The sequence below is a fragment of the Molothrus aeneus genome, chromosome 5 (assembly GCF_037042795.1).
Source record: "Molothrus aeneus isolate 106 chromosome 5, BPBGC_Maene_1.0, whole genome shotgun sequence".
Lineage (NCBI taxonomy): Eukaryota > Metazoa > Chordata > Aves > Passeriformes > Icteridae > Molothrus > Molothrus aeneus.
In genome coordinates, this window is record NC_089650.1 from 5735262 (window position 1) to 5759855 (window position 24594).

At 40.5% G+C, this 24594-nt stretch overlaps 1 protein-coding gene across 5 annotated transcripts in view; it reads right to left on the reverse strand.

The window, feature by feature from the left end:
* Positions 1–24594, reverse strand: part of ERC1 (ELKS/RAB6-interacting/CAST family member 1) — a 267709-nt gene that overhangs the window by 20019 nt on the left and 223096 nt on the right. For 3 of the 5 annotated variants that reach the window (XM_066549641.1, XM_066549640.1, XM_066549638.1), the window contains 2 exons: positions 13498–13599; positions 11884–11950 (listed from right to left, as the gene is read on the reverse strand). In XM_066549641.1, coding sequence (XP_066405738.1) covers positions 11924–11950; positions 13498–13599 — 129 coding nt within the window. In that variant the 3' untranslated portion in view covers positions 11884–11923. The remainder of the gene's footprint in view (positions 1–11883; positions 11951–13497; positions 13600–24594) is intronic. The other 2 variants (XM_066549637.1, XM_066549639.1) reach the window with 1 other exon arrangement.

Below are 24594 nucleotides of genomic sequence, written 5' to 3' on the forward strand. Positions count from 1 at the left end.
GGGAAGAACTGGGCTCAGGGCCTCCTTTCCATAAAATGAGGTGCTGGGCAGGGAGAGCTGGGAAGCCTTGCCAAAGTCCCAGCAACTTCTATTCATGTTCCCAGGCAGAGGCTGCACCTGCTGTTTGTTAGTGGGCTGGGGATATCTTTTCAACAGGACACCTCTGACCCTGCTGATGAATAAGGAGTGAGATAATCTCTGAGTCGACAAAACGGGGTGCTGGCATTACTTTCAACAAAGACTCTGGCTTCGACCCCTTTTAATAAGGCTGTCAGGGCTCACTTGTTTTGTTTCTAACACTGTTTTACATAGATTAGTTGCTGTAGAGTGTGAGGATCTGAGAGGCATGGCTAAGCAGCTAACTAATGTCAGGCTCTGTGTCCTGCTGAACTCAGCAGCCCACACCAGCACACATCAGGGTGCTGCCACACCCAGAGGCAGCCACGGGAGAGGAGTCAGGCAGGAAACCTGCACGAGAGAGAGAGAGTGAGCTCATGTGCTTCAGTAAAAACCTGTGCAGCCTTGGGGCAACCTCTGTTTGCATACATAAACACACATGAGAAAATAATGCTTTGTTCTATCAGGATGGGATGAGTGGGCAAGGAGGTGGATGGACAACTGGCTGAAGGGCAGATCCCAGAGGGCTTCAGTTAGTGGTGCTGGCTCTAGCTGGAGGCTTGTCACTGGTGGTATTCTCCAAGCGTCAGTACTGGGCCCAGTGTTGTTTAACTTATTCACCAATGACTTGGATGAAGGGGAAGATGCCTCCTCAGCAAGTTCACTGATGACACAAAGCTGGCAGGAGTGGCCAATACCCCAGAGAGCTGTGTCCCTTCAGAGGGACCTTGACAGGTTGGAGAGATGGGCAGGGAAGAAGTGTTGGAAATTCCACAAAGGCGAGTGCAGGGTACTGCACCTGGGGAGGAACAACCCCATGTACCATCACAGGCTGGGGCTGACCTGCTGGGAACAAGCTGTCCGTGAGCTGGCAGTGTGTCCTTGTGGCCAAAAGTATCCTGGGGTGGATTAGGAAGAGCATTTACAGCAGGTCAAGGGAAGTGATCCTGCCCCTCTGCTCTGTTCTGCCCTGGTGAGGCCACATCTGGAGTGCTGTGTCCAGCTCTGGGCTCCTCAGGACAAAAGGGACACAGAGCTCCTGGAGAGGAGCCAGTGAAGAGCAACAAAAATGGTGAGGGGAATGGAGCATCTCTCTTACAAGGACAGGCTCAGGGAGCTGGACCTGTTCAGCCTTGAGAAGACTGAGAGGACTTTATCAATGTCTGAGTATCTGAAGGGAGGGTGTCAGAAGATGGAGCCTGGTTTTTGGTGGTGCCAGGCAATAGAACAAGAGGCCCTGGGCAGAATCTGATGCCCAGAAGCTCCATCTGAACACGAGGAAGAACTTCTTTCCTGTGCAGTGATCATGTACTGGAACAGATTGTCCAAAGAGGGTGTGGAGTCTCCCTCACTGGGGATATTCTGGCACTGTTTGGACACCCATGCTCTGGGATGGCCCTGCTTGAGCAGGGAGGTTGGACCTGATTACCCACTGGGGTCCCTTCCAGCTTGACCCAGTGATTCTGTGATTGCAAACTGATGTCACTCTGCTGTCCTATATACAGGACAATAGCAAGGGATATTTTAATAGAATCAACACAGTTACATTTCACTTCCATCACCAAGCAAAACTGTCTTTAGCCCATTATATCCATCAGCTTTGGTTATTTACTGAGTTTGCACTATGTACCCCAATTTCATACAACATCTGTTACCAAGATTATGATCTGAAAGTGTATTGCCTGTGCAGGTGAAAACCAGTGATGCTTCTAATTTAACAGATGTTTTTTTCTATCTTTCTTACTATTTGGTTTGCCCACAGAGGGTAAAATGATGGATTATCATATCTTAAGAAAATACTGTTCTATAAAAATGTAATAGTCAATAGTCAATATGGTAGTTATTGGACTGCCATAACTAGTCCAATCAATGTAGCTGCCTTGCATTCTTTTCAGATACCACAGTCTCTTCAATATTCATCAGATGTGCAGATTCCAGTCTGAAAAGAATCTGTCTGGATAACTTTCCTGGCTGTTCTTTGTGAACAGAAACCCTCCTTGATGAAGAGAAAGCAGAGCTATCTAGCAAGTCAGAATGGAAGATTTTCATCCAACAGTTGAATTTGACTCTCAGAGATAAATCCCCTTTCCAAGCACATTCCTCCTGCACCCTTCCCCCTTTTACCTCGAGCTGGAAAGAGGCCAAATGAGGCGTGTGAAAGTTCTTAACCAGCATCCCCCTAAAGCTGTTCACAGAGCAATCTTCCCCTCACTTGGGATCCATTAAAAGCTGCCAGTCAAGTAGGAAGTGCCCTTATATCTGTGTTCCTGCCCTATCTAATTTGAACTGGCCACTTAGCAAGAGGCACTGTGCTTCCCACACAGCAGAGCTGCCCCTGCCTTATCTCAAGAGGGTGTAAGAGCATTTGCTAAGTGGAAAAGCATGGCAGTGCTGGGTTCACAACCCACACCGTGTTCTCATGCTCAGCTCAGAGCTGCAGAGCTTTCTAGGAAAACAGTGGGTAAACAGAGCAAACCCAGGAATATCTTCTGAAGCAGCCCTCATTCATTAATTGCCCTGATAGGTTTAGGCCATCCTCATCAATGCATGGAATGAAGTCTGCTTAATGTACCCTCAACTTCAGAATATTGCTAATGGCCACCTAAGTTTGACAGCCTTTCACTAAAAAAGGCAATCACTACAACTCTGTGGCAGAAATGTGAAATGCCTTACAAATCTGTCATGCAAACCCAAACCAACTCAACCAACTAATAAAGATACTTGTGAACGTAGTCCAAATTCAGCTTGAGATTTCGTACATCTAAAAAAAATCTTTGACTATGATAAATGTGAATCTAACTGTAGCTGTACAAGTCAGTGGGGCAAAAAAGCTTTAGAATGAAATGATACTGCTTCTTCAATGGTGGTCCTACTGTTGCTGGACAATGGTCAACTGAAATATGGGTAACTGAATTTCAAGTTTTATATGCTAAGTCTCTGCTTTTAAATACCTCTATATACACAGCAGTGTCTACTGGAAATAAGCAAAAAATACATAGGTGGTTATTTGGAAAAGAAAACCAGCAATATCCACAGACATCTACAAAATAAAAGAGTGAGTTTAATCAATGTGCAATTCACCACAATCACCAGCTTTAAATTATGCCTTCTCCAGGCAGAAGGGTTAATGACCTGGTCACCTTTCTCCCTGCTAATCCCTTTTTCTCTGAAGGAAGCAACCACTTTTCTTTTTCAGAACCAAATACTTTACTAATTTCAGAGCATACCTTCTAAATCTCTACTTTAAAAACCTGCAGCTGCCATTTTGAAATAAAGTCTTACAGACACCCCTAAAAGCTGCCTGTTTTTGCAACTGCATCAGTCACCCTTGTAAAAGTTATCTCCTTACACAACTTGCCTTACTTATCAAGAATAATGTATCAATGTGGAGGTTGATCATGGATCAACAGCAGTTATCTTTAAGAAAAAGGGAGAAAATAGCATTTTTTTGATACAGCAAGGGCAATATAAAGTGCCATATATACATTTGGCACTGGCAGGACTGCTGTCATACCCCCCTATTAGCCTGAGTGCCTTGTTTGCACATTTCCACTACAGACCTCCAAAGGGCAGAGTGATGCTGGTAAGTGATCTTCATTTTGCAATCAAATAATTCAGTAATTTTTCTTAACTTACCCCTGAATCTCTAAATATCTGAGAAAAAAACCAAAAAAACTCCATGGAAGTACAGCTACATCAAGAAGAAAATAAAATAGAACTGACAAGTAATCTCAGGGGTCAAAGTAAAGAACATGAGGTAAAAATGACAGTGCTTTTGTATTAAAAGTGTAGGTGGAATAAATCTGAAAGCTTCCAAGGAATTAAGCAATTTGAGAAATGATCAAGCTTGCCAGCCTGGTCTACACACCATGAGTGTTCACTGTAAATCCTGCACAGCACAAATAAAGAAGGAATTCTCAAAAAAATCCAAGCAGAAACCCAAAGCACCACCAAACACCTCCTCAAAACTTCAGATTGGACATAATAAATATGTTTGGAAACACAGTGCAGGTAGTCCTTTATCTCCTATCAACCACATCTGCCATGTGAGTGTGGAAAATTATTTTCAAACTTTGTTACACACAGCTGCAACTATGCTACCCAACAAAACCTACTTCCCAAACTACCACTGCACAGGAGAAGATGGGGCCAAGGATTGTGTAAGCACATATGTTTGTTAAAAAGCAATCATTTCAAAAGGACCTGACAAATCTCTGTATACCTCCCTGTATCTGGGTTTTATTATAGATATTGCCAGACAGGGATATTTTGCCTCTATAGCTAAGTATCTTATACTGGGAGATATGAAAATAAACTAAGATAGTGAGTGACACAGTCTGGAAGTATTTGCATGGAAAATTCAATTATCCCTTCTTGCTCAGACCATTTGTGTTTGTTTGGCAACAAACACAAGGGTTCAACAATAATATTGTAACCACTGAATGCAATGGAGTTTTATGAGGCATGAATTTGGCTCAGAATGTGCAAAGCTTTCCCAAATTCAGAGCAATTTATCACTGATGTCTTCCCTTCATTATTTTAAATGGAAACAGAAGAAAGTTCTCAAAAAGACACATCTTGACCTCAGTTCAGTTCAGCTCAGTTCACAGATACACAGAGATATTTGGTTTCTTCAGAAGACCCCCACACAAAAGCTCAAGGACAGGCTCAGTATTCTTTAGATTTGTTTTAAAGACAAAAAAAAAAAAAAAAAAAAGAAAGGTTTAACTCTAACCTTCATAATTTTCTCCTCATAAACCAGAACAATGTACGTGAGGAGCTAAAAGAGATTCTGGCTATTTTGACAGAGCTGTCTTACTCAGTTCCTTTCTGACAGAATCAATTAGGAAATCATTTTTATATAGCAAATGATTTTTGAAATTTTTATACACCATGAACAAATCCCATGGATTAATGATTTCCAGAGTTCACCCTCTTCACCTTGGGAAAAATACAGACCAGAAAAAAAAAAAAAAACCAGAAAAAACAAACGAGGGAAAGGAGTTTTGTCATTAGCTCCCTCTGTTTAAATAAAATCCTTCCCCCATCATGTTGGTGAGGCAGAGAATTGCAGTGGGTTGGTAGGGTTCCTAAAGCACTCAAAAAGAGCAAGTAGTTCTAAAATATTTTTATACATAACAAATCCAGAAGTGCTTTCCATGACACTGGCAACTTTCACTTCTGTGGGCTGTGGAGCACAGTTGGCAGGGAACCACGAGAGGAACAGCAGGGACTGCTGGAGATCAGAACTGAAATCCTCATGTGAGGGGCCTGTAACTGGACCAAGGGGAAAATGAACTTTCAGCAATGAGATAGCTCAGCAGAGCTGAAGGGAGTGTTTGCACACAGCTTGAATTTTACCTGTTTTCTCATTCCCTTCCTTTCAAAAGCAAGGGCGTTCACTCAATCTCTTACCCCTAAATAAACTCATTGCACTGTGCATAGCTCACACCTCTTTATTATTGAAATCTCCTTCATTTGAGCACTTCACCCCTGTAAGTTGTATTAGTTACCAGGTAAATTTTTGAATAATAAATTAAATTATAGAAAGCTGTGAAACTGGGTAGTCAGACTGATGATACTAACAATTATAATAAAAGAAAAAAAAAGTAATCCCACAGGAAGCAAAAATAGTTTGACAACTGTTTGCATCTTGTACGTGCCACTGTGGATTTAAACAGCATTCTCCTGACCAAAGGAGTTTTGTAGGTGTAACTAGGCAAGTTTTGATTTCACAGAATCAGATTTTATGATTCTGTGAAATCAATCTGATTTATTTTCACAGAGTCAGATTTTATGCTGATTCCTTCTTTACAAAAATACAGCAGCTTAATAATAAGTAAGAACAACCTGCTTCTGTTTTTAATGCATTCAAGCTTTCCAACACTTGTTGTCCACACAAGAGTGAAGCAGAAAGCACCCACCTTTCTTGCTGGGCTGTATTTTGTCTATTCCTTCTCCCTGTTACAAGGGATAAAGGGAAACAGTGTCTCACACTCCTCTGAAAGCAGAGCACGGCAGCAGGGCACTGGGAGAGGGTGTCCAAGGCAATGCTGATGGGTCAGGGCTGTGCTCTGCTCTCTGTCCCACTGCTAATGCAAACCAGAAGGCATTTCCTAAGTAGTCTACCAGAGAACAAAATCAGGGCTTTTCCTGTTCAGATGAACTGTAACCCCCCTGTCTGCAGGTGACAGGAATCTTGGTCTTGTCCTTCTCTAACTCTGGCTCTTCATTCTGCTCTTGCAGCTGCTGAAAGACACTTTCCAAGCAAAGACTTGTGAAGGTTTATTTGTCTTTAGGAAGTGTTTTTGGAGTTGCTTGCTCTACATTCAAAGACAAAATGAATAAATACACCTATATTATATGTATATACAGTAGTTCTTAGCTAAAAGTTACTTTAACAATCAGATGTAGTTGGAGAGCCCATAGTGAGCCTACTGTGAGATGGAACTATAAATCCTGACATGGCCATCAGTCATTATGAACTTCACCAGCCAGGAAAATGCAGTGTCTAGATTGCCTACACGCCCTTAGAGTTTTTATTTTAGTTACCGTTCTCTGGAGCTTATTTTCATAGTTAATACACTGGAAAGCAGGTTTGGGCTTGATTCTTTTTTCAACAATGTCCATCTCCCCTCTCCCTCAGTTTCTTTCCTCCTAAATGACAACTAAAAGGGTTTGGCTGCAGCTGCTGGTCCTGTGTCTCTGAGTGTCCTGTCTAGGAGTGCCAGAGCTGAGAATCACTGGGAGATAGTAGAGACTATCACACAAACTGCAAGGAACAGCTCTCCTGAAGTGGCCAGAAACAATGTCTGAGTGCAGAATTCCTACTTGCTACAAAGACCAAGCCACTAGGAGAAGATTATGTTCAGCTGCAAATCAAAAGAGAAAATAAGACACAGACCTGGCATAATCTCATCTGGCAGAAATGAATGATGGCCTTTTTGCAATTGTTTTGCTGAAAAGCACAAATCTCTACAAAAAGAAGCCAGCCATCTGTTTTGAATGTTTTAGACTGCAAGTATCTACTTGTGTTCTTCTTTGATCTGTAAGAATAATAGGAAGACAGTGATACAGTCCAGTTGCACCTCTGTTGTGAGTGTTTAATTCATCCCAGAGCTGCAGATTACAAAATTCCATCTGGAAATCTTAGTGTTATCATTCTGGGATCAGAAAGAAGATGAACAGTGTATCAAGATCAGTTCTTTTTTGCTCATAGATATAACATTCTTGGACAGAGAATACATTCTTCTAACAGAAATTAGTTATTAACAGCAAAATAATTGGTTTAGGAAAAAAAAAAAAGCTAGCAGAAGAACTGTTCTCCAAAAGAAGAAAAGGACCAGGAGTGGAAGCTGACTTTGTCTCAAGGAAATCATTCTTCTCTAACCCTCCTAAGGATAAATTAGTTACATCATCTTATTTGAGTGCATCACATTAGGGTTCTTACTAAAAGGCTGCCCATCCAAAAAGGGGGAGTGAAGAACCCTGATTGTCACCAATAGAAACAAACAAATCCAGCCTCTCTCTCTCTCTCTCTCTGTAAGGACATGTTTAAGCAATGCAAGATTATCTCGTGGAGCTGCCTTCAAATTCTGCACAGGGTATGTCTCCAAGGCAAGCACAAGACCCTTGCACAATGCTTTTAGAGACCTGGATGAAGAATTGTAATAATACCATTATTATACTACACAATTAGTCTGTAGATTTTTAGAGAGGGGAAGAAATGGCTCTTGGGAAGAGAAGAGAGGATGGTAAAGAACAAGAGACAGTGGTCTAAAGAGCTTTGTCCAGCACGCTGGAATGCAGCTCCTTGAAAATATGGGTTATTTTCCCTTTTCTTGGGAAGGAAGACGATCTTGGAAAAAAGCAAGACGCAGTAAAAGAGTCAATTACCAATCTAACACAATTTCAGGAACAATTTCAAAATGAGGTATTAGAATCACCATCATATCACTTTAACAAGACAATTTCCAAATATCACACAGTAATAATACCTACCACTTATACAGCACTTTTCCCAAGCAGAACTTGCACTTTTACAAAAACTTCAGCTCATTTTACAATTAGAGAATTTGAGACAGGGAGAAAGAGAACAAGTGAGTGGTTGGAGATGATGCCAGGAAAGAATTTATCTTCTGAATCGTGGTCTAGCACTGTGCCCAGTAAATTACAATGTAATATGAGTCAGGCATGAAGGCCTGGTGGTTTTGACCATTTTGCATGATCTAACAATTAAAAGACCATATTGAAAATAAATCTAGTCAAAAGGCTTATGAGGTCACAGTGTAGTGAGTGACAATACTGAGAACCTCAAAAGTGTGACAGCAGGACAAGCAGTTCTGTACAAAATGTGGATTGTGGAGAGAAGATCACATTTATGTAGTGAACTAATGCCCTGTGTAATTTAAATATTGAACTCACCATGAAAAACTATTTACTTCACTAAAAGAAATCAGCATCAAATAATGTACAAAAAAAATTCAACATTCCCCGCAAACTTCCCAAAGTATAGACACTTTTAGTGTTGTAGTGATCCCAATGAAAACTTCCTGTAGAGTTTGTCTGCTCTGGCAAAGATTACATTAGGCCTTGAGATGAGCCAAGTATTTTCCTGTAATGACTTACCCCCTCTTTCCACCACAGACATCACCTCTAAATCTGAAGTGTTAAATTTTGTGAGTTCCTTCAGTACTCAACTCATAATACTCAGTGCTTCTGAGTTAAAATCTGTCAAACTCAAGTACTGAAGAAAAATGTCACCAAGAGCCTTTTTGTCTTACAGTATTTTTAGGGTAATAGGAATTGCCAATATTTTCATAGTCTTGAAATATCCTCATTTTAAGCCCTCCAGTTCCATGTTAGCTCTTTGACCATTCCACTGTTGCTCTAATAAGCATAATAATAATTTTCAATTAATGAATCAATGAGTGGATGAAGCAGATTTCTGAACCACACCCACATTTTCTCCCATTTTAGGTAGCACAGCTGTGCTTCACAAGACACCTGGATGAACTGAGCAGCTTGGGAATTCCCTGTATGGAAGCTTTGCTTTACTTCCCTCACGTGGCACACACTTGGCACAGATTTACAAGAAGATGCACCCCACATACACACCTATCCTTTTGCATGTATTAGATCTCCTAAGGTGTAAATTCATATTATTCTTGATAAAAGTGATTGATAACTAATGAAGCCATTGGCCAGAGCAGTTTGGCATTTGAGAAAGACCAAAGAGCGTCCTTGTGTGAAATTACACCGGAATTGACTTGGATGTAGAGGAGGATAGAGCTCCATCTGGGGAATAAAAGGAGTCATGAGAAATTCACACAGCAAAGAAACGAGCGGAGTGAAAAATGCTAGGAAAAACTATTTCAGGATGAAAGATGGTATTTACATTGAACTATAAACTGAAATGTAAACTACCATCCTCAGAAATTACAGGGAGGGTGCAGATGTTTATGAACAGTGATCCATTTCAGGGGAGCGCTATCTGATAATGCTGTCATGTACAGACTTGGCATAATTAAATATTAATTTCAGTCAATTCCAGAATGCTGCAGGGGAAAAGCCTTAAGACCTAAAGCATAAAAATAAAAGAATGTAGTTAACTATTGTACATAGTTTTTTGTCTCCATTTAATCTTCAGTATTGACCAGAGGTGATTGCATCCACAGACCTGAAAGAACTTTAAAAAACGAACTTATTGCCAAGTCCTATGCTATTAATTACACTTTATCATTGTAATACATAAATTTAATTCAACACATGGAGGTTAGGGACTCTGTAACTTACATCATCTTAGCTTTTACAAAGAGAATAAGGACTTTTTTTTTTAATGAACATGGAATATCACAGTAAAAACATGTATTCTGTTGGGAATAACTGGCTTGGGAAGCATCCATCACCTTTATACCTTCCCTGCTGATGTATGCACGACAATGTCGAGGCTGACAAGTTTCTCTGCTGAGATGAGGGGAAGGCAAAGCTGCTGGCTGACTCATTATTTTGACTGGGATACTCTGTAACAGCTTTCCTGAGGAAAGTGCCTCAAACTGGAGACATAAGCTGTTTTTAATGTCAACCACCCATTAATTCAGAAAACTATGAAAAACCATACTCTTAGCACAGTTGCATTCTTAAATGCACCAGCACATGGGAGAGGAAAGAGAAATCTTTCTCAGTGTTTTCTACACCAACTCCATGCTTGCTCCAGAAGGAAAATCAGAATTATTCCTACCTTCATAGTGAGTGTCCTCTTCCTTCTCATCATTTACTTACCTGCTCTCCCCCTGTTTAATTTCTGTGCTTCGGCTGATCTTTGCAAGCATTATCTCTAAAACTTTTAACAACACACACGAGCGCACAACCATTGCAGGAGCGGTGATTCAAAAAGAATGTGAAATCAACAGCGAGTGCAAATTAATGAAGCACTTTATCAATTTGTCCACTAAAGAGATTTTCTCAGCTCAAACCCCAAGGCATGAAATTCAAGTTTGACACTGCCACAGTTGGATTAAATTTTTCAGATGGTTGGCTTGAAAAGAGGGAGTTGATCTATGCAGACAGACTGTAAATCTGTAGTTAATTGAGCAAGTGCAAGAGATGAGAGTGCCTTACTCTCTCATGAATGTTTTACAAATCTAATACAAAGCTATAATTTTCAGAAATGCAAGGGTCCAAGATTTCAACAGAAATTTTCAGTTTTCTTTCAAATAACTGATATGAAAAAATCAAATTCTTAGGAAAAAAGTGCACAGAAACTAACATGAAATATTTTTTCTTAAAAGGATAAGTGAAGAAGGAAAAAGTTTCATGTAAGTTTTTAAAATGCTGTCATCAGGCCTCTAAAATACTTCAAGTACTTCAGAGAAATACATTCTGCTCTAAAACTGATACTCCAAGGCATAAATTAATCCTGTGTACTGTAGTGTTAATAATCAGTACTTGATTCCTGGCCAGTAAGAGGTTTTTTTGCTGAAGAACAGGCTTGAGGAGCAGGCTCTGTCCTCTGCACTGTCTTCCCTTTTGGAAATGGGCATTGTTGTGGGGACAATTTGACAGCACAAAAGAAAAAATTGTGGATGTGGACACAGAGAAACAAAACGTACTTTAATGAAAAACAGCTCCTAATTTCTCTCACACTGTTTTAAAAGAATGAGGGAGATGGAAGGGAGAGAGGAAGGTTAAGGGGATATTCCTCTTTGCCTTCACATTTATAGACAATTCATACTCCTAGTCCATCTAGAGAATCCTGTACTGTGGGAGTTGATAAATATCTGTGACTAGTTAGGTCAGCGTGCACGGCAGCAATCTCTGCAGCAGATCTCAACATGCTCAAAACCTTCAGAAGGAACATTATCTTCAGGAGGAACATTATCCTGGAGCACATTCTTTACAAACCAGAATTGAAAGAGCACACATAGGTTTGGCTAGGGCACAAACTGCTTTGAAAAAGAATCCCACTGAAAACATTTCCTCCGTGAAGTCAATGATAAATGACACGAAAGACATTTCCTGCTCTCTCGTACTTGCACGGAAACTCAATTACATGCCCTGGGAAGTTTTCCCCACAACATGGTGAAACAAGGAGAGGATGATTGGAAGAAGAAAATCACAAACTGCACATGAACACACGAGAAACACCCTCATGCAGGGACATGGAAGCAAGGGGAGGGAGCACAGCCAGGTTTGACAAAGCACAGCAGCGAGGGGTGGGAGTGACTGTCGGAAACTTTTCTATTGGCAGGACAGGTTGGTTCTCACCGTTCTGAACAAAATGGCTGAGCTAAGAGCATCTGACTGGTTATGCCCAAATACCCTCCTCCTCATCCTAGAGGTGCACAGGAAAGCCCAGAGCAGCATGGGAATGAAATAAAGAGTTGGTTAGTATTTAAAGCACATAAAGTCCAAACGGTAGTACAAAGCGTTTCAATTCCTTATGCAGTATTCTGAGCCTCCTTCAGGTACAGCTTTCTCTGCTCCCTTGTAGGCTTTGTCAGCCTTTAAAACGCCCCTTTGCAAAGGGGAAGTGCAATCAGAGCCTCCTCCCACCTCCTTTCTTCCCTATTGCCTTTCCCTGTGGGGTCTTTGCAAGAATTTCTATAAATGTCTAAATTTTATTTCATCTGTGAATGCTACGCTGCCTTTATGTACAAGCACGTATTAAAGTTTCATGCTGGAAATGGTTTCAGCTCTCTGTAGACTTCAGAGTAGAAACAACAGATATTCTAACATTTGCACCAAATTAAGATTAGGAAATCCATTTAATTTTTAGTATTAACAATTTCACTCTCCTGAAAAAGGAAAGTGAAACATCAACATCTTCCAAAAACACTGCAGAAAATTCAAACCAGTCAACATGCAGTGGAGGAAGGTATTAAATTAAGATGCAAAGGGAAGTTCCCTTGGAAATCATAGTTTTTCTGTTTGTTTGATTGTATATACCCCTTCTTGTTTTCTGATGCAGACACGAAAGAAGATTTTTCAAGATCTATTTTTGCAGGGTGAATAAGTAATTGGCTTTTGCCATTTTCCTCTTGTATCTTACTCATTATTTCAGTGTATCACAAAGCTGGCACTTAAAGGTCCAGAGAGATATGCTTCCCTTCATATCTCACCAATTTCTACATGAGTCAGAGGGCAAAGAGAAGCATTCCTTCCCTCCGTCGAGGCAGTGATTAATGATGGCTAATATTTTAATTAAACTGCAGTGGATGAGATTACAACATGGGATGTGCAATTATGTTGGCATTTTCTGTGCTACCCAAGGGATGGTTAATCTCTCTAATAGTTATCAAGCACATGGCTGTGCTTTGTAAATGCCACAGGAGGCTCCTCACTGCTTTGGAGATGGTAAATTGATTTTCCTTCAGTTCATGGCCCATTGAGTTTGTGAGGGAGCAGTCTGTGCTCATTTGGCACCAGGGCTGGGATTTCCTCGTGGGAAATGGAGGGAACTGCTTGTATGCAATCCATAGATCAGAAAGCTGATCCTGGAGCATGATTTCCTGCTACTGAAGACAAGAAACAGTCCTGGACACTCCACACACTCAGGCAGTAAACCTGAGCTACTAAAATCTGAATATGTCATACAGGACTCGAGTATCACATTTTGGGAGAGTACAACTTTTGTTCCTTTTCACTGTACCTCCTCCTCTCCACCCACCTAACAACAGCTTGGTACCAGGAATTGTTCATTCAGGAGTTTGCACAGGGCCAACACAAGAGCAACACCCAGTTCTGGTTTATAACTGCATTCTGGAATGCTACTTTTGTTCCAAAGTACTGCAAGCATGTCAGGGAAAACTGCTTATGACACAAAATCATCAGCCCTCACAGTAAAAATTACTTTAAAACCAAAAAAGAGAGAGACATTACCTGGTCAGGGGAGGGCTTGTGGTTGGTTTGGTTGGAATGGGATGAGGATTTGAGGTGGTCATCCTCATAGTTGTCAGCCATCAGCTTCATACGGTTCTGAGTCTGTTCAAAAAAGCAAGAAAAAAGAATCTCAATCTACTTTCTAATGTTATCATGGGGACTAAAGGGAACAGGGAATTTATACAAGTGCATATCCAAAACCCATACATGGGAAAAAACAAGACACATGCCTAGACATCAGTTGGTCAATTAGCACAGAGAATTGGTAAAAACTGTGGATGGAGACATTCCAACCTGTTCCCTTTAAGGATAAATTAGTTGTGCAATTAGGTGGATCATCTGACTTGTACCTACTAAACCTTGTGCTGTACAAGAAATTAATTTCTTTAGAGATTCTTGGGATTACGGTTCAGACACCAACTTGGAGAATAATTCAATGAAAACATGATTTAAGTGTCCCTAAGTCAATTAAAAACCCCCAATGAAGCTCTCAGAAAGCAGTCAGTTTTAAAAAACCAAAAAGTGCACAAGCTGAAAATAGGTTATTACTTAAGAAGTGCATCCAGTTTCAATATGCAAATCAGTTTTCAACTGATATATCCAAGAACAGAAAAGTTCTGAGACTGGTCAGAAAAATGTTAATTATACAAAAGCCATCCTGTGAGGAAATGAAAAAGTTAATAAATAGATATTGGGGAAGAAAAAATGTCATAATGAAGGCTTATAAAATTAAAACCTCGACACAGTAAAGTAAAGAATTAGCAAAGTATGAAACAAGTTCTTTTTATTTTTCTTCAACTTCTCAGGAAACTTCCAGTTCCAGAAGAGATAGGATTTTGAAAAACACACAGTAGAAAATAAATTGTGTAAGAATAAATGGAACTTAACAATACCGTTCTAGGTGGGCAATTGCAAAGAACATTGAAATACATTACCTGGCTGTGTCTGCAAAGGAGAACGTTAGTTAGACAAAGCCCTTTTAACAGACTACCCTGCAATGAGGCCCCCAAAGACCTACAAACACCAACAAATAAGGAAAGAAATGCACCTGGCAGAGTGTCCCAGCTCCCCAGCAGGGCTCCCAAAGGCCATCCAGGCAGCAGTGATACCCTGTGGGCAGCCAAAAGGGTCCTGCACAACCAAGTGCTGCCTCCCTTGGCATTATCTGGGTGCCAGGGTCGTTGGGAACTCACTCATGGAGCAGCCCCAGAACTGACTGAAGGCATTTCTGCTCCCAGCTCAGAAGGCACAAAGAGCCCCACTTTGAGCTTTGGGAAATTTTGTATTCTAAGGAAATCAAAAGGCTACCCTGACCTACACTGGATATGATACAGAGCAAATTATCTACAGCTAGACATATTAAATCATCAGACATGCACTAAAATGAAATGTCTTAAATGAAAGGTCAAAGCTGATAGAAATGACAGCTGTGGATTCAATCCCTTCATAACTCCATGGTTTCTCACTGAAAACTCTAAGTTTAATGAGCATCTCAAAGCTGGAGAATGCAGATTCTACTTGCCTCTATTCAGATCAGGAGAGAGAAGGTCCAGGGTTTGAATCTGGATTTGATTTTATTTTGGAATAATTTAACAAAAGCTAATAGTAAATTGAGCTTAAGCAATAAGCAATTTCATCATGTAAAATTTTCATATTGTTTGCTCTGCTTTGTCAAGCAAATTCTGAATTCCAAGTCTGACTCATCATTCATAAATCACTACTTGAAACATGCTACATTAATCCTTAAACAACCAGTTTATTGTAAAGGCACTTTCTTAATATTTATTATTTTATTATATTTAAGGTTGTCTCTTCAACAGTTTCTTCTTTGCAACAAAAACAATTGATTCTAAACAATTTCACATTTCCTGGGAAATTTACTGTTTTGATAATAAATAATAAATTCTTACATGACTTTCAGAGTGTGTGTGTGTGAAGAAAAGCTATTGAAACCCAGATGTTTAGCAGAATGCTAGTACAGCACATGAACTGTCCTGAGAGAAAACGTAGCTCTTCTCAGAGAGAGGCAGCATGTTTTATATTAGGGGAAAAAAAACAAAACAAACCAAACAATGTTGGCTGGTACAGGTAGAGAAGAAGATAAACATTGCAGAGAATCATAGACTGGGCTGGAAGGGATGCATTGGGTCATCTGCTCCCGCCTCCCTGCTCAAGCAGAGCACATGGCACAGGACTGACTCCAAAGGGTTCTGGAATATTCCCAGTGAAGGAGACTCCACACTCTCTCTGGACAATCTGTTCCAGTGCATGATCACTGCACAGTGAAGTTCTTCCTCATGTTCAGGTGGAGCTTCTGGGCATCAGTTTCTGCCCAGGGCCTCTTGTCCTATTGCCCAGCACCACCAGAAGAGCTTGGTCCATGCCCTGATCCCTCCCTGCAGGCACTGACAGACATTGTTCAGGTCCCTTCTCATTTATCTCTTGAGGCTGAACAGGCCCAGCTCCCTCAGCCTTTCCTTGCAAGGGAGATGCTCCAGTCCTTTCATTATCTTTGCCACTCTCCACTGGACCCACTCCAGGAGCTCTGTGTCCCCCTCTTGTCCTGAGGAGCCCAGAACAGGACACAGCACTCCAGGTGTGGCCCCACTAGAGGAGCAGGATCACCCCCATGCTGCTGGCAGTGCTCTTCCTAATGTACCCCAGGATACCACTGGCCTTCCTGGCTTCCAGGACACACTGCTGGCCCATGCACAGCTTGTTGTCCACTAGGACCCCCAGGGCTTTCTCTTCAGAGCTGCTTTCCATCAGACTGGCCCCACACCTTATCTCTGTCGAGCCTGGCTATGCCTCCATCCCACTTCAAATCTATTTTAAAGCCCTCTCAATGAGCCCTGCTGAGTTCTGAGCTAAGATCCCTTTTCCCTTCTGATACAGGTGGACGCCATTTGCTGCCAGCAAGCTCAGAGTTGTATAAATTCACCCAGGATCAAAAACCACAAAATGCTGCTGTTTACAGCAGTCTCAAAGCCAGGTGTGCATCTGCATGACTTTCCTGTTTCTTGCTCCATCATTCCCTGCAATAGCAGCACAGAAGAGAACTAAATGTGTGTTCCAGATCCCTTGGCTAATTTTCCCAAGGTTCTGAGGCCCTTCCTTATTGTCCTTTTCCTTTTTGCTGGGACCTTGTTGCTGCCCACACAGAAAACTGTAAGAGGGTAACAATGAGTGGGCTGCACCAGGCTGGGAAGATTCCTGGTGATGTCCCTTACCCAGGCCTCAGGGAAGCCACACACCTCCCTCTGGGCTGGGTCTGGTCAGCAAAAAGCACAGAGTCCCTCACAGAAAATTCTGAAGTCAAATTGAAGAGGCTGTGTGCTTCTGTCACTTAAATTTAAGTAGAACCTACTATTAATACTTGGCAGCAGGTATTGAGAGAGTGGCTGATGGAATTGGGCTGGTTTAGCCTGAAAAAGAGGAGGCTTTTTTACATTACTTGATAGGAGGAAATAGAGGACATGAAATGATTGGAGGGGATAGGTCAGGAAAGGACAGATGTAAAGTAGAACACAGGAAATTCTGATTAGAGATCAGGAAAATTCTTGTCATAATGAGGTGCATCAAATGCCAGAACAGGCTGCCATGAGACAGTGGCATCTCCATCCTTCAAGATACTGAAAATGCAGCTGGACAAGCCCTTGAGCAGTTAATTAGGGATGCTCTCAGCAGATGGCCAGACAAGTCTACTCCAACCTAAAATATGCTGCAATTCTTACTATTTGGAATTTTCATCACCTCAGATCATTTCAGAGTTTCAAAGCTCAACTTTTCAGAAGAACAGGGAGATAAGTTCCAAAATTCCTCCTACTTGCCAAATCTGGTTTAGTTGCTTAGCTCCATTAGAGCCATTTGAACATTTAAACCCAGAACAATCTCTGCAGTATCCTGATGGTGACAAGGGATCAGTTCACCCAGAAGGACATTTTCTATGTTCCCCCCTTAATTCAACCTGACCTCCCACTGCAGCTGCTGTTCATTTAAGTGTGAGTGTTTGTGGCAAGTCTTGGCAAGAAAATGCCCAAATTAGTATTGTGATTCCATTAAAGGAACTGATTTATGCATATATATTGGATTGGAATTAGGCAAAAATCAAAAGATGGAAGAAAAGTAGCTTATTTTCCAAAATTTAAAGCCCAAGCAGTGTTGCAAATAAAATATATAATATTATAATATTTTTACAATTATTTTTACATAAAACATAGAAATTAAAAGCCTCTGCTTAAGACTGGACTACTAATGACAAACTTTTACTTTAAAATTTTTAAAAAAAACTGTAAATGCATGAACTGAGTTTCTCTCCTATTGCTCCTCCACAGGAAAAAAAAATGTCCAAAAGGATGGAAATTTCTAGACCAAATGGCTGTTGTAATGATTTAAAAACAAACCGTTTACTTTTCTGTGGGGAACCACTCCAACATCCTGCAGTCCTGAGCTGGTTTGTCATGGTGCTATTATACAATCCTCTCCCACCTCATGAGGTTATGGCTCAGATCCTAGGGCAAGCATTTCTACATCACTGTAAAAAGTATGAACAACAAAGTGGTTTAACCACAGGGTCCTGTGAGAAAATAAATGAGCAGTGCAGACAAATCAGTTGTGTCAGGAGTGCTTTTGTCTAAAACCTCCAGAGCTGCAAGCAGAGCTAACAGTGATAGGAACTGGATGTCAGGTTCAAATTTTGCTTATAAAAAATACCATGTGCCCTGACAGGTATGTTCTTCAGGCATGTGCAGAAAAAATGCTGGAATGAAGAAAACTGGATAAAACACCACAACCCAATAGGTTTCATGATTTTTTTCCAGAAGGTACCTTCATTTCACTTTTTTTTGGACAGATTTCATAAAATTACTCCTGGCCCTCCAATTCTACCTTCCCCAAAGCCCCCTCAGCCCTTAACAATGCTCTTCTTTTCCTCCAATAGTCACCATGCAAAGAACAGTCCCAAACCCTTCACATTGGTGTAAATTCTCAAAATTACTCAAGAGCCAGCACACACTCTCCAGCTCCTAGCTGAAAGCCAGGAGTGACTGTGGAGGCCTTGGCTCTGCAGACCAGAGTCCATTAACTGCAGGTCTAAAGCACAACATTTGCAAGGCTACTGCATCTAAAAAACCTCAACTTCCCCATGTTATATACTAGACTTTACTATAAAGTAATCAGATCTCACCCACCCCTCCCCTTTTTGCACTCCAGAATTTCTGCAATTTTCCTTTTGCCTCTTTGATACAGTTACTGTTAATGCCTTTTTAAGGTCCTGTCATTATTTAAGTTTTTCTTCTTCCCTATCCCTTCTGCAGCACGCAGTTATATTAAAAGAAAAAAGCACCAGGAGAAAACATGAGATAAATTTGGTTTAATCATGAATGTGAATGATCAGCATCAGAACTTCTTTAAACATGCTCTCTTTGGTTGTTTCATGGCCCTGCCATGATTTCACTGTATTTTCATTAGTTTTTTTTTTTTCCCTGGGTACCATATAGTTCACTTCTGCCTGTATTCTATAATCACTAAATGTTTGGGTAAAGAAGGAAATTACCACAGTTAAACTAACATAACCAACACCTGAAAACTTTCATTGCAAACTGCACGTGTACACTATTTTACTTGCCAAAACTGTAGCCATAGTGAATTTTTAAGGAATCACTCAGTTCCTCATTCATGGAAGTACTGCTTCAAAGCACTCCCTCACCTGTAGGTTCCTAAAAGTACATTATTTTATGTCCACTGATGTTCACTGCAGGCCACACTGGTAGCTTGCTTGTGCCCCTCAACACTGAAGACCAAATTAATAGATTTTATCACAGTTAAATTATTACATGAGAAAAACCAGAACTGATGCTGATCCACAAAGTTTAGGGGAAAGTCAGAAACATACTCTGCACTCCAGCTGGTAAAGCCTAGAGGAGTGCTGCCCAGATCTGACAAACTCTTTATTGTGGAATCCCACACATAAATTTGAAAGCCACAGATATAACTGCAGACATTGTTTATAATATATTTTACAGAATGTTTTCATTTGAAAGCCTGCACGAAGTTGTGTGTTCTAATGAGAGTACATACCTTTCTTAAGCATTTCTGCAGGACAGCTAGTGCTCTGGTAACCATTAGCCTGGAAAGCTTTTGGAACCACGTTTTATTCATGGGGATCACACATTTCTGTATCTCTAGAGAAGCTCTCTGAGAAACAGCTCATGAGCTGGGCATTCTCTCTATTAGTTGAGTCTGCTGCTTCATGTGCTCATTGCAGTAACTTACTCAAAGAGTTTGCATCAAGTCTGCTCCTCCACCACAAACACAGCACAAACGATGACATCAGTGGCTCCTTTCTCATTTTTTGTAGAATATTTGCGTGGGGTAATTTTGGTTTTGCTAACCAGTCTAAACAAGCTTTATTAGTCCTTTAATGTAGAGTTTAAAAAACCCCACATTAAGTTAATATTAATCTAATGACTGTATTTTGTGACAAATGAGCATGTGGTGGAGGCAGCGTGTTAGTGCATTAAAGGAGTTATCCCATTTTAATCTGAATAGAATGTTGCGCTGGAAGCACATGCAAAAGCAACAGTTCAGGAACATTTTTGCCACTAATAACCTAGAAATAGAATGGAAAAACTCAGGTGATTGTTCTTACAAAGTGTGGGCCGAATTCACTATCTCTGAGAATTATGCACTGGTGAAGGCTTTCAGATAGTTCCTTTCTACTTGTTAAAAACCTGCAGTGAGCCTTAATCCCTGTTAATGTCCAACCAGCTCCCTGCTGGAATCTGGCTGTGAAAAACAGAGAAAGAATAATCCCTGTTATTGCCTGTTATTTGAATATGATGGTCTGCCTTGAGTTTATCTACACCTACCTTAAATGTACTGCCTCAAGTCTATACCTGCCCTAAGTATACTGCCTTAAGTCCATACCTACCCTAAATATACTGCCTTGAGTCTATACTTACCTAGAGCATTAGGACTCTGAAAGATTGTTTAAGTATTTAACTCTGTGCCCCCTTCCCACTCATGACATTTTATGAAAATTTCTCAAATTTGTAAAGAGATGGCACACACTGAGTTGCCATCTTTCTTTGTAAAGTTTAAAAGACACATTATTAGTTAGGTTTGGCTTTCCTTTTGGCTATGTTTAAGATTAGCAACTGAGATTTCACTATTAGTAGCAAACCAGCACAAATTTCAACTGCATATACATGAAACCCATTCCTGTTATTACATTTCTGCACATGCTGGAGCCTGTGTTTTGCACAGCAAAGAGCCTGTGCAGCTGCTGGGGTTTATCAAAGCCTGAGGATTTAACACAGCTCTACCTGAGATGCTGCCTTCTGCACTGGCTGCTGGCAATGTTCCAACAATATTACTTTATAAAGTGACTTTATCAGCCCAGCTAATTTCTGTGTCTAAAGATGTCATTTTCCCCTTCATCTCCCCACATGTGATAATTACTGAGAAGCTTCATCCAGAAGAATTCATACTCTACAAGCCTTTGAACTAAACTAAAGGAGGCAGATCATCTAGATAGGGCATGCTCTGTGAGACTTGACATCTGCAGACATATGTGGATGGGATTAAAAATAAACCTGGAACTGAAATTTTCCCTGTACAGGAACGTGTCTCTTGGAACTTAGCACCTTAGGAGATGGACAAACTATGAAACCATGGAATTACCCAGTGACGAAGTTTACTGAAATCTATTGCTCTGATTCCTGTATGAAGAAAACCAGTGACACATAAAAAAATCCAAATCAGATCTGTATTTGGGATTCCTTTTTGTGCTATACCATACAATCATTATAATGTATGTTTCTTTAGCTCTCTTTTACTCTTTTTAGAGATATCTCAAGATATGTTTAAGATCAGTGGTAATAGAACTGCCTTTCTCAATTACTTGTTCCATAAAAGCTGGAACCTGCCCAGCCACAGGTTTGAAAGGGAACTAAAAATAAAAAATACCTCCTCTCATGGTTAACTACTCAGGAGCAAGCCAAATATGTTACTTCTTTGGCATCCCTCCACTGCATGTAAGGGTCTTAGGCAGAAATATCATTAAGGTGTGTCTTCCTGTATCTCAAAGATGTCTGAGGGAGTGCTGCATTTACAACCATAGAGTAAAACTAATTTTTAGAGAACGGGTGGGCTGTGCATCAAGAAACTACATTCAGGCAGCATCAGCAGGACAAATGGTAACCCACAACAACATCCCCAAAGAATCCTGGATCTCTCACCCAAACAAAATGAGCTGTTATTTTAATTCCTAAGGTAAAGTATGAGAACTGGTTATGTTCACATTAGAGTTTTGAGCAGATAAACCTCTAGGTTTAAAAGAAACAGGTATTTTTGGGTTATGAGCCTGCCCTGTGGTGCAGTTTGTTAGGGCAAATTTCATCCTGATTCGACACCATGGAAGAGAAAGGTCTTGCTGCAGAAGAGAATATAAGATCAATATCTTTTGCTGCCACATACCCTTAAAACAGAAAAGACTAATTGATTTAATTAGCTTAACAACTGGGCTTTTTTGGTTAAATTGTGCTGCTACATCCCCTCTCAGACTATTGTGAGGTCTTCACTGCTTCTTTAATGAGTAAAGAAGCAATTTATTTTGCAGACAGCACGGCTACCCTTGAAGAGCATGTGAGTCCACTTTACTACCCTTCTATATTGACTGATGAGATCTGAGTGCTTTGGATTCGTATTCTCCATCTTCTAAGCATGGCCTTCAACCCTTGTAACAATCTCCTTCTGCAGCCTGCCTCCCCCATGGTGTCTCCAGGCAAGATTCAGCTGGGACCAGAGTGAAAGCCTGAATGGCCAGCCATATGTGTGTGCTAGAGCCAAACAAAACACAGCACAGCTCAATTCTCCTTGCCTTCCCCTGTGTGGGAGCTCCACTTTGGGCTCTTTTTGCCTCTACCCAGCTGTGCATGTTAATTAAGTTCCTATAAATCTACAAAATCTTTAAGACTTCTTTTCCTCTGTCAAATTGGGTTGAATATGGTCAATAAATTGAGAAGTTACTGGGTAGGAACTACAGCTCAGCTAAGCAGATGGATGGCACTGTCATTCAAGCTTTTCTTCTTTGGAGTCCAAATGAATGCATTTTGTTGGAATTGTAAGAGTCTGGATGTAGACTCTCAAGATATCCTTGCACTAAATCCTACACAGAAGTGGAATTTTGTTGGTACATGCCTTTCTTTTGCATTCTGGGAGACTGACCTGCTACAAATTCTCAAGTGATCAGCAGCAAGCAAGCCCCTCATGATCAGCTCATGTGTCTGCTGAATGTTTAATAGATGCAGTTTGTTGTCTGTTTAATCTACTTTGATATTTACTACCAAAGACAACTCATTTCAAGAAAAAAAGTGGAATCCACTTCTATAACAACACAAAAGGAAATACCAGTCTTTGCCACAGTCCTCATTAATCAAACTGTTGAAAACTTCTCATTGTACTTTCCCCCTTGCTCGTTTTTCCCCTCTCACTGTGTATTTGTGGGTCCAAACTAAAAAATTAATTTTATGTTTTACAGAATAATAGAAAAGCAAAGACAAAAAAGGATGAGAGAAACAAGTTGAAATGTATTTTGGAGCATAAACTCTTCCTAAAAACTTTGATAGGCTGGTAACATCTTTTACAAAACAAAATCTAAAAGGTATCTCAGGTTATGCTAAGGTTGAAATAGATATCAGCATTTCATTGATCTTGTGGTTACTTTAAACTTATGCAATTTAAGCATTGACATAAAGCACTACAGGTAAGGTTAGCCTTACAAAATCTGTATGAAATCTGAAGGCAAACCCCCTAAATTACCTATGTTATATCCTTTAGAACAGGCAAATATTGCTATCAAATACAGAACAAGCTTTGCTTGACATCATTGATGGGACTCCTGTTTTGTTATGACTATTTGCCTGAAATTTCTCCTTCCCTTTTCACTTCTGCTTCACTCCACACCCTGCTCATCTTACCCTCAACTACCTTCCTCTGTCCCCCTTTCCTTTGTTATTCTATTTGATTCTCCTTTCCAAAATAAATCCACTTGCATATGCTCAGCTTCACAAAGCTGAATAAGACAACCACTTCAGTTACTCTGCTTTTGTCTCAGTCTTTCTCCTGCTCTGAAACAAGAAAGTTTCTCAGTCCAGTGGTATCTATGAACCCTGACTGGCAAAATCTCATTATAAGAATTTCCATACAAGATGCATCCTACTGCAAAACCTTAAAAACTAGCCATGATCCCCTGGCTCAACAAAATACCTTTTAGGCCATCTGCTCATGTGTGTCCACATACACCTTTCCTAGCTGAAGTGATTTGGAAGTCTTCCAATCTTTGTGTGTTGTGACTGTGTTGTTACAATAAATATAGTAAAAGCATTCTTTTATCCAGCAAGTTTTAATTTTGGAAAGTATATGCCAGTGTTTTGACCACAGACCTTTTATTGTTCCATATTTCTATTGTTCTGTGACTCACCACTTCGACTGCATTTGCCTGCAGCTTCAAAGAGTTGTTAATAGCAAACCCCCCTCCCCGCTATACATGCTGCTCTTGGCAAAAAAAGGAGTTATGTACAGATACAAATTCCTAGATGCTAAAGTGATGTGAGCTGCTCAGTATCATCTCAGCACAGACTGTCTGTGACTGCCCAGAACCCAGCTCTGGGTGTATACATGAATGGATCTGTGTCTACATGATATAAACAGTGTTGATAGCAACTTTAAAAAAACACACACAAAGAAACCTCAAGACTATTTGTGCTTGTTCTGAAATTAATTTTAAAAGCTGTTGCATATAAAAGAAAAAGAAACCCAGTATTATTCTTTTTGTGCCTTGCTTTCATCTTTGAATCCATCAAAATCCTGCATGGTAACTGCTTGAGGGAAGAGTTGAAAGGGCATTTCCTTTGACAACCACCAGAGCTTTGCTACCCCAAACTAAATGAAAGTTAAGAATTTTTTTCTGTATGGCCAGTTATTAGCTTTGACATCCACCTAGAAGTGTCCTGCCTCAAGAGCCCCACAAACACACAGACATCACATTCCTGTCTGTCCACACTATGCGTGCGTGTGGTCTGCACACCCAGGATT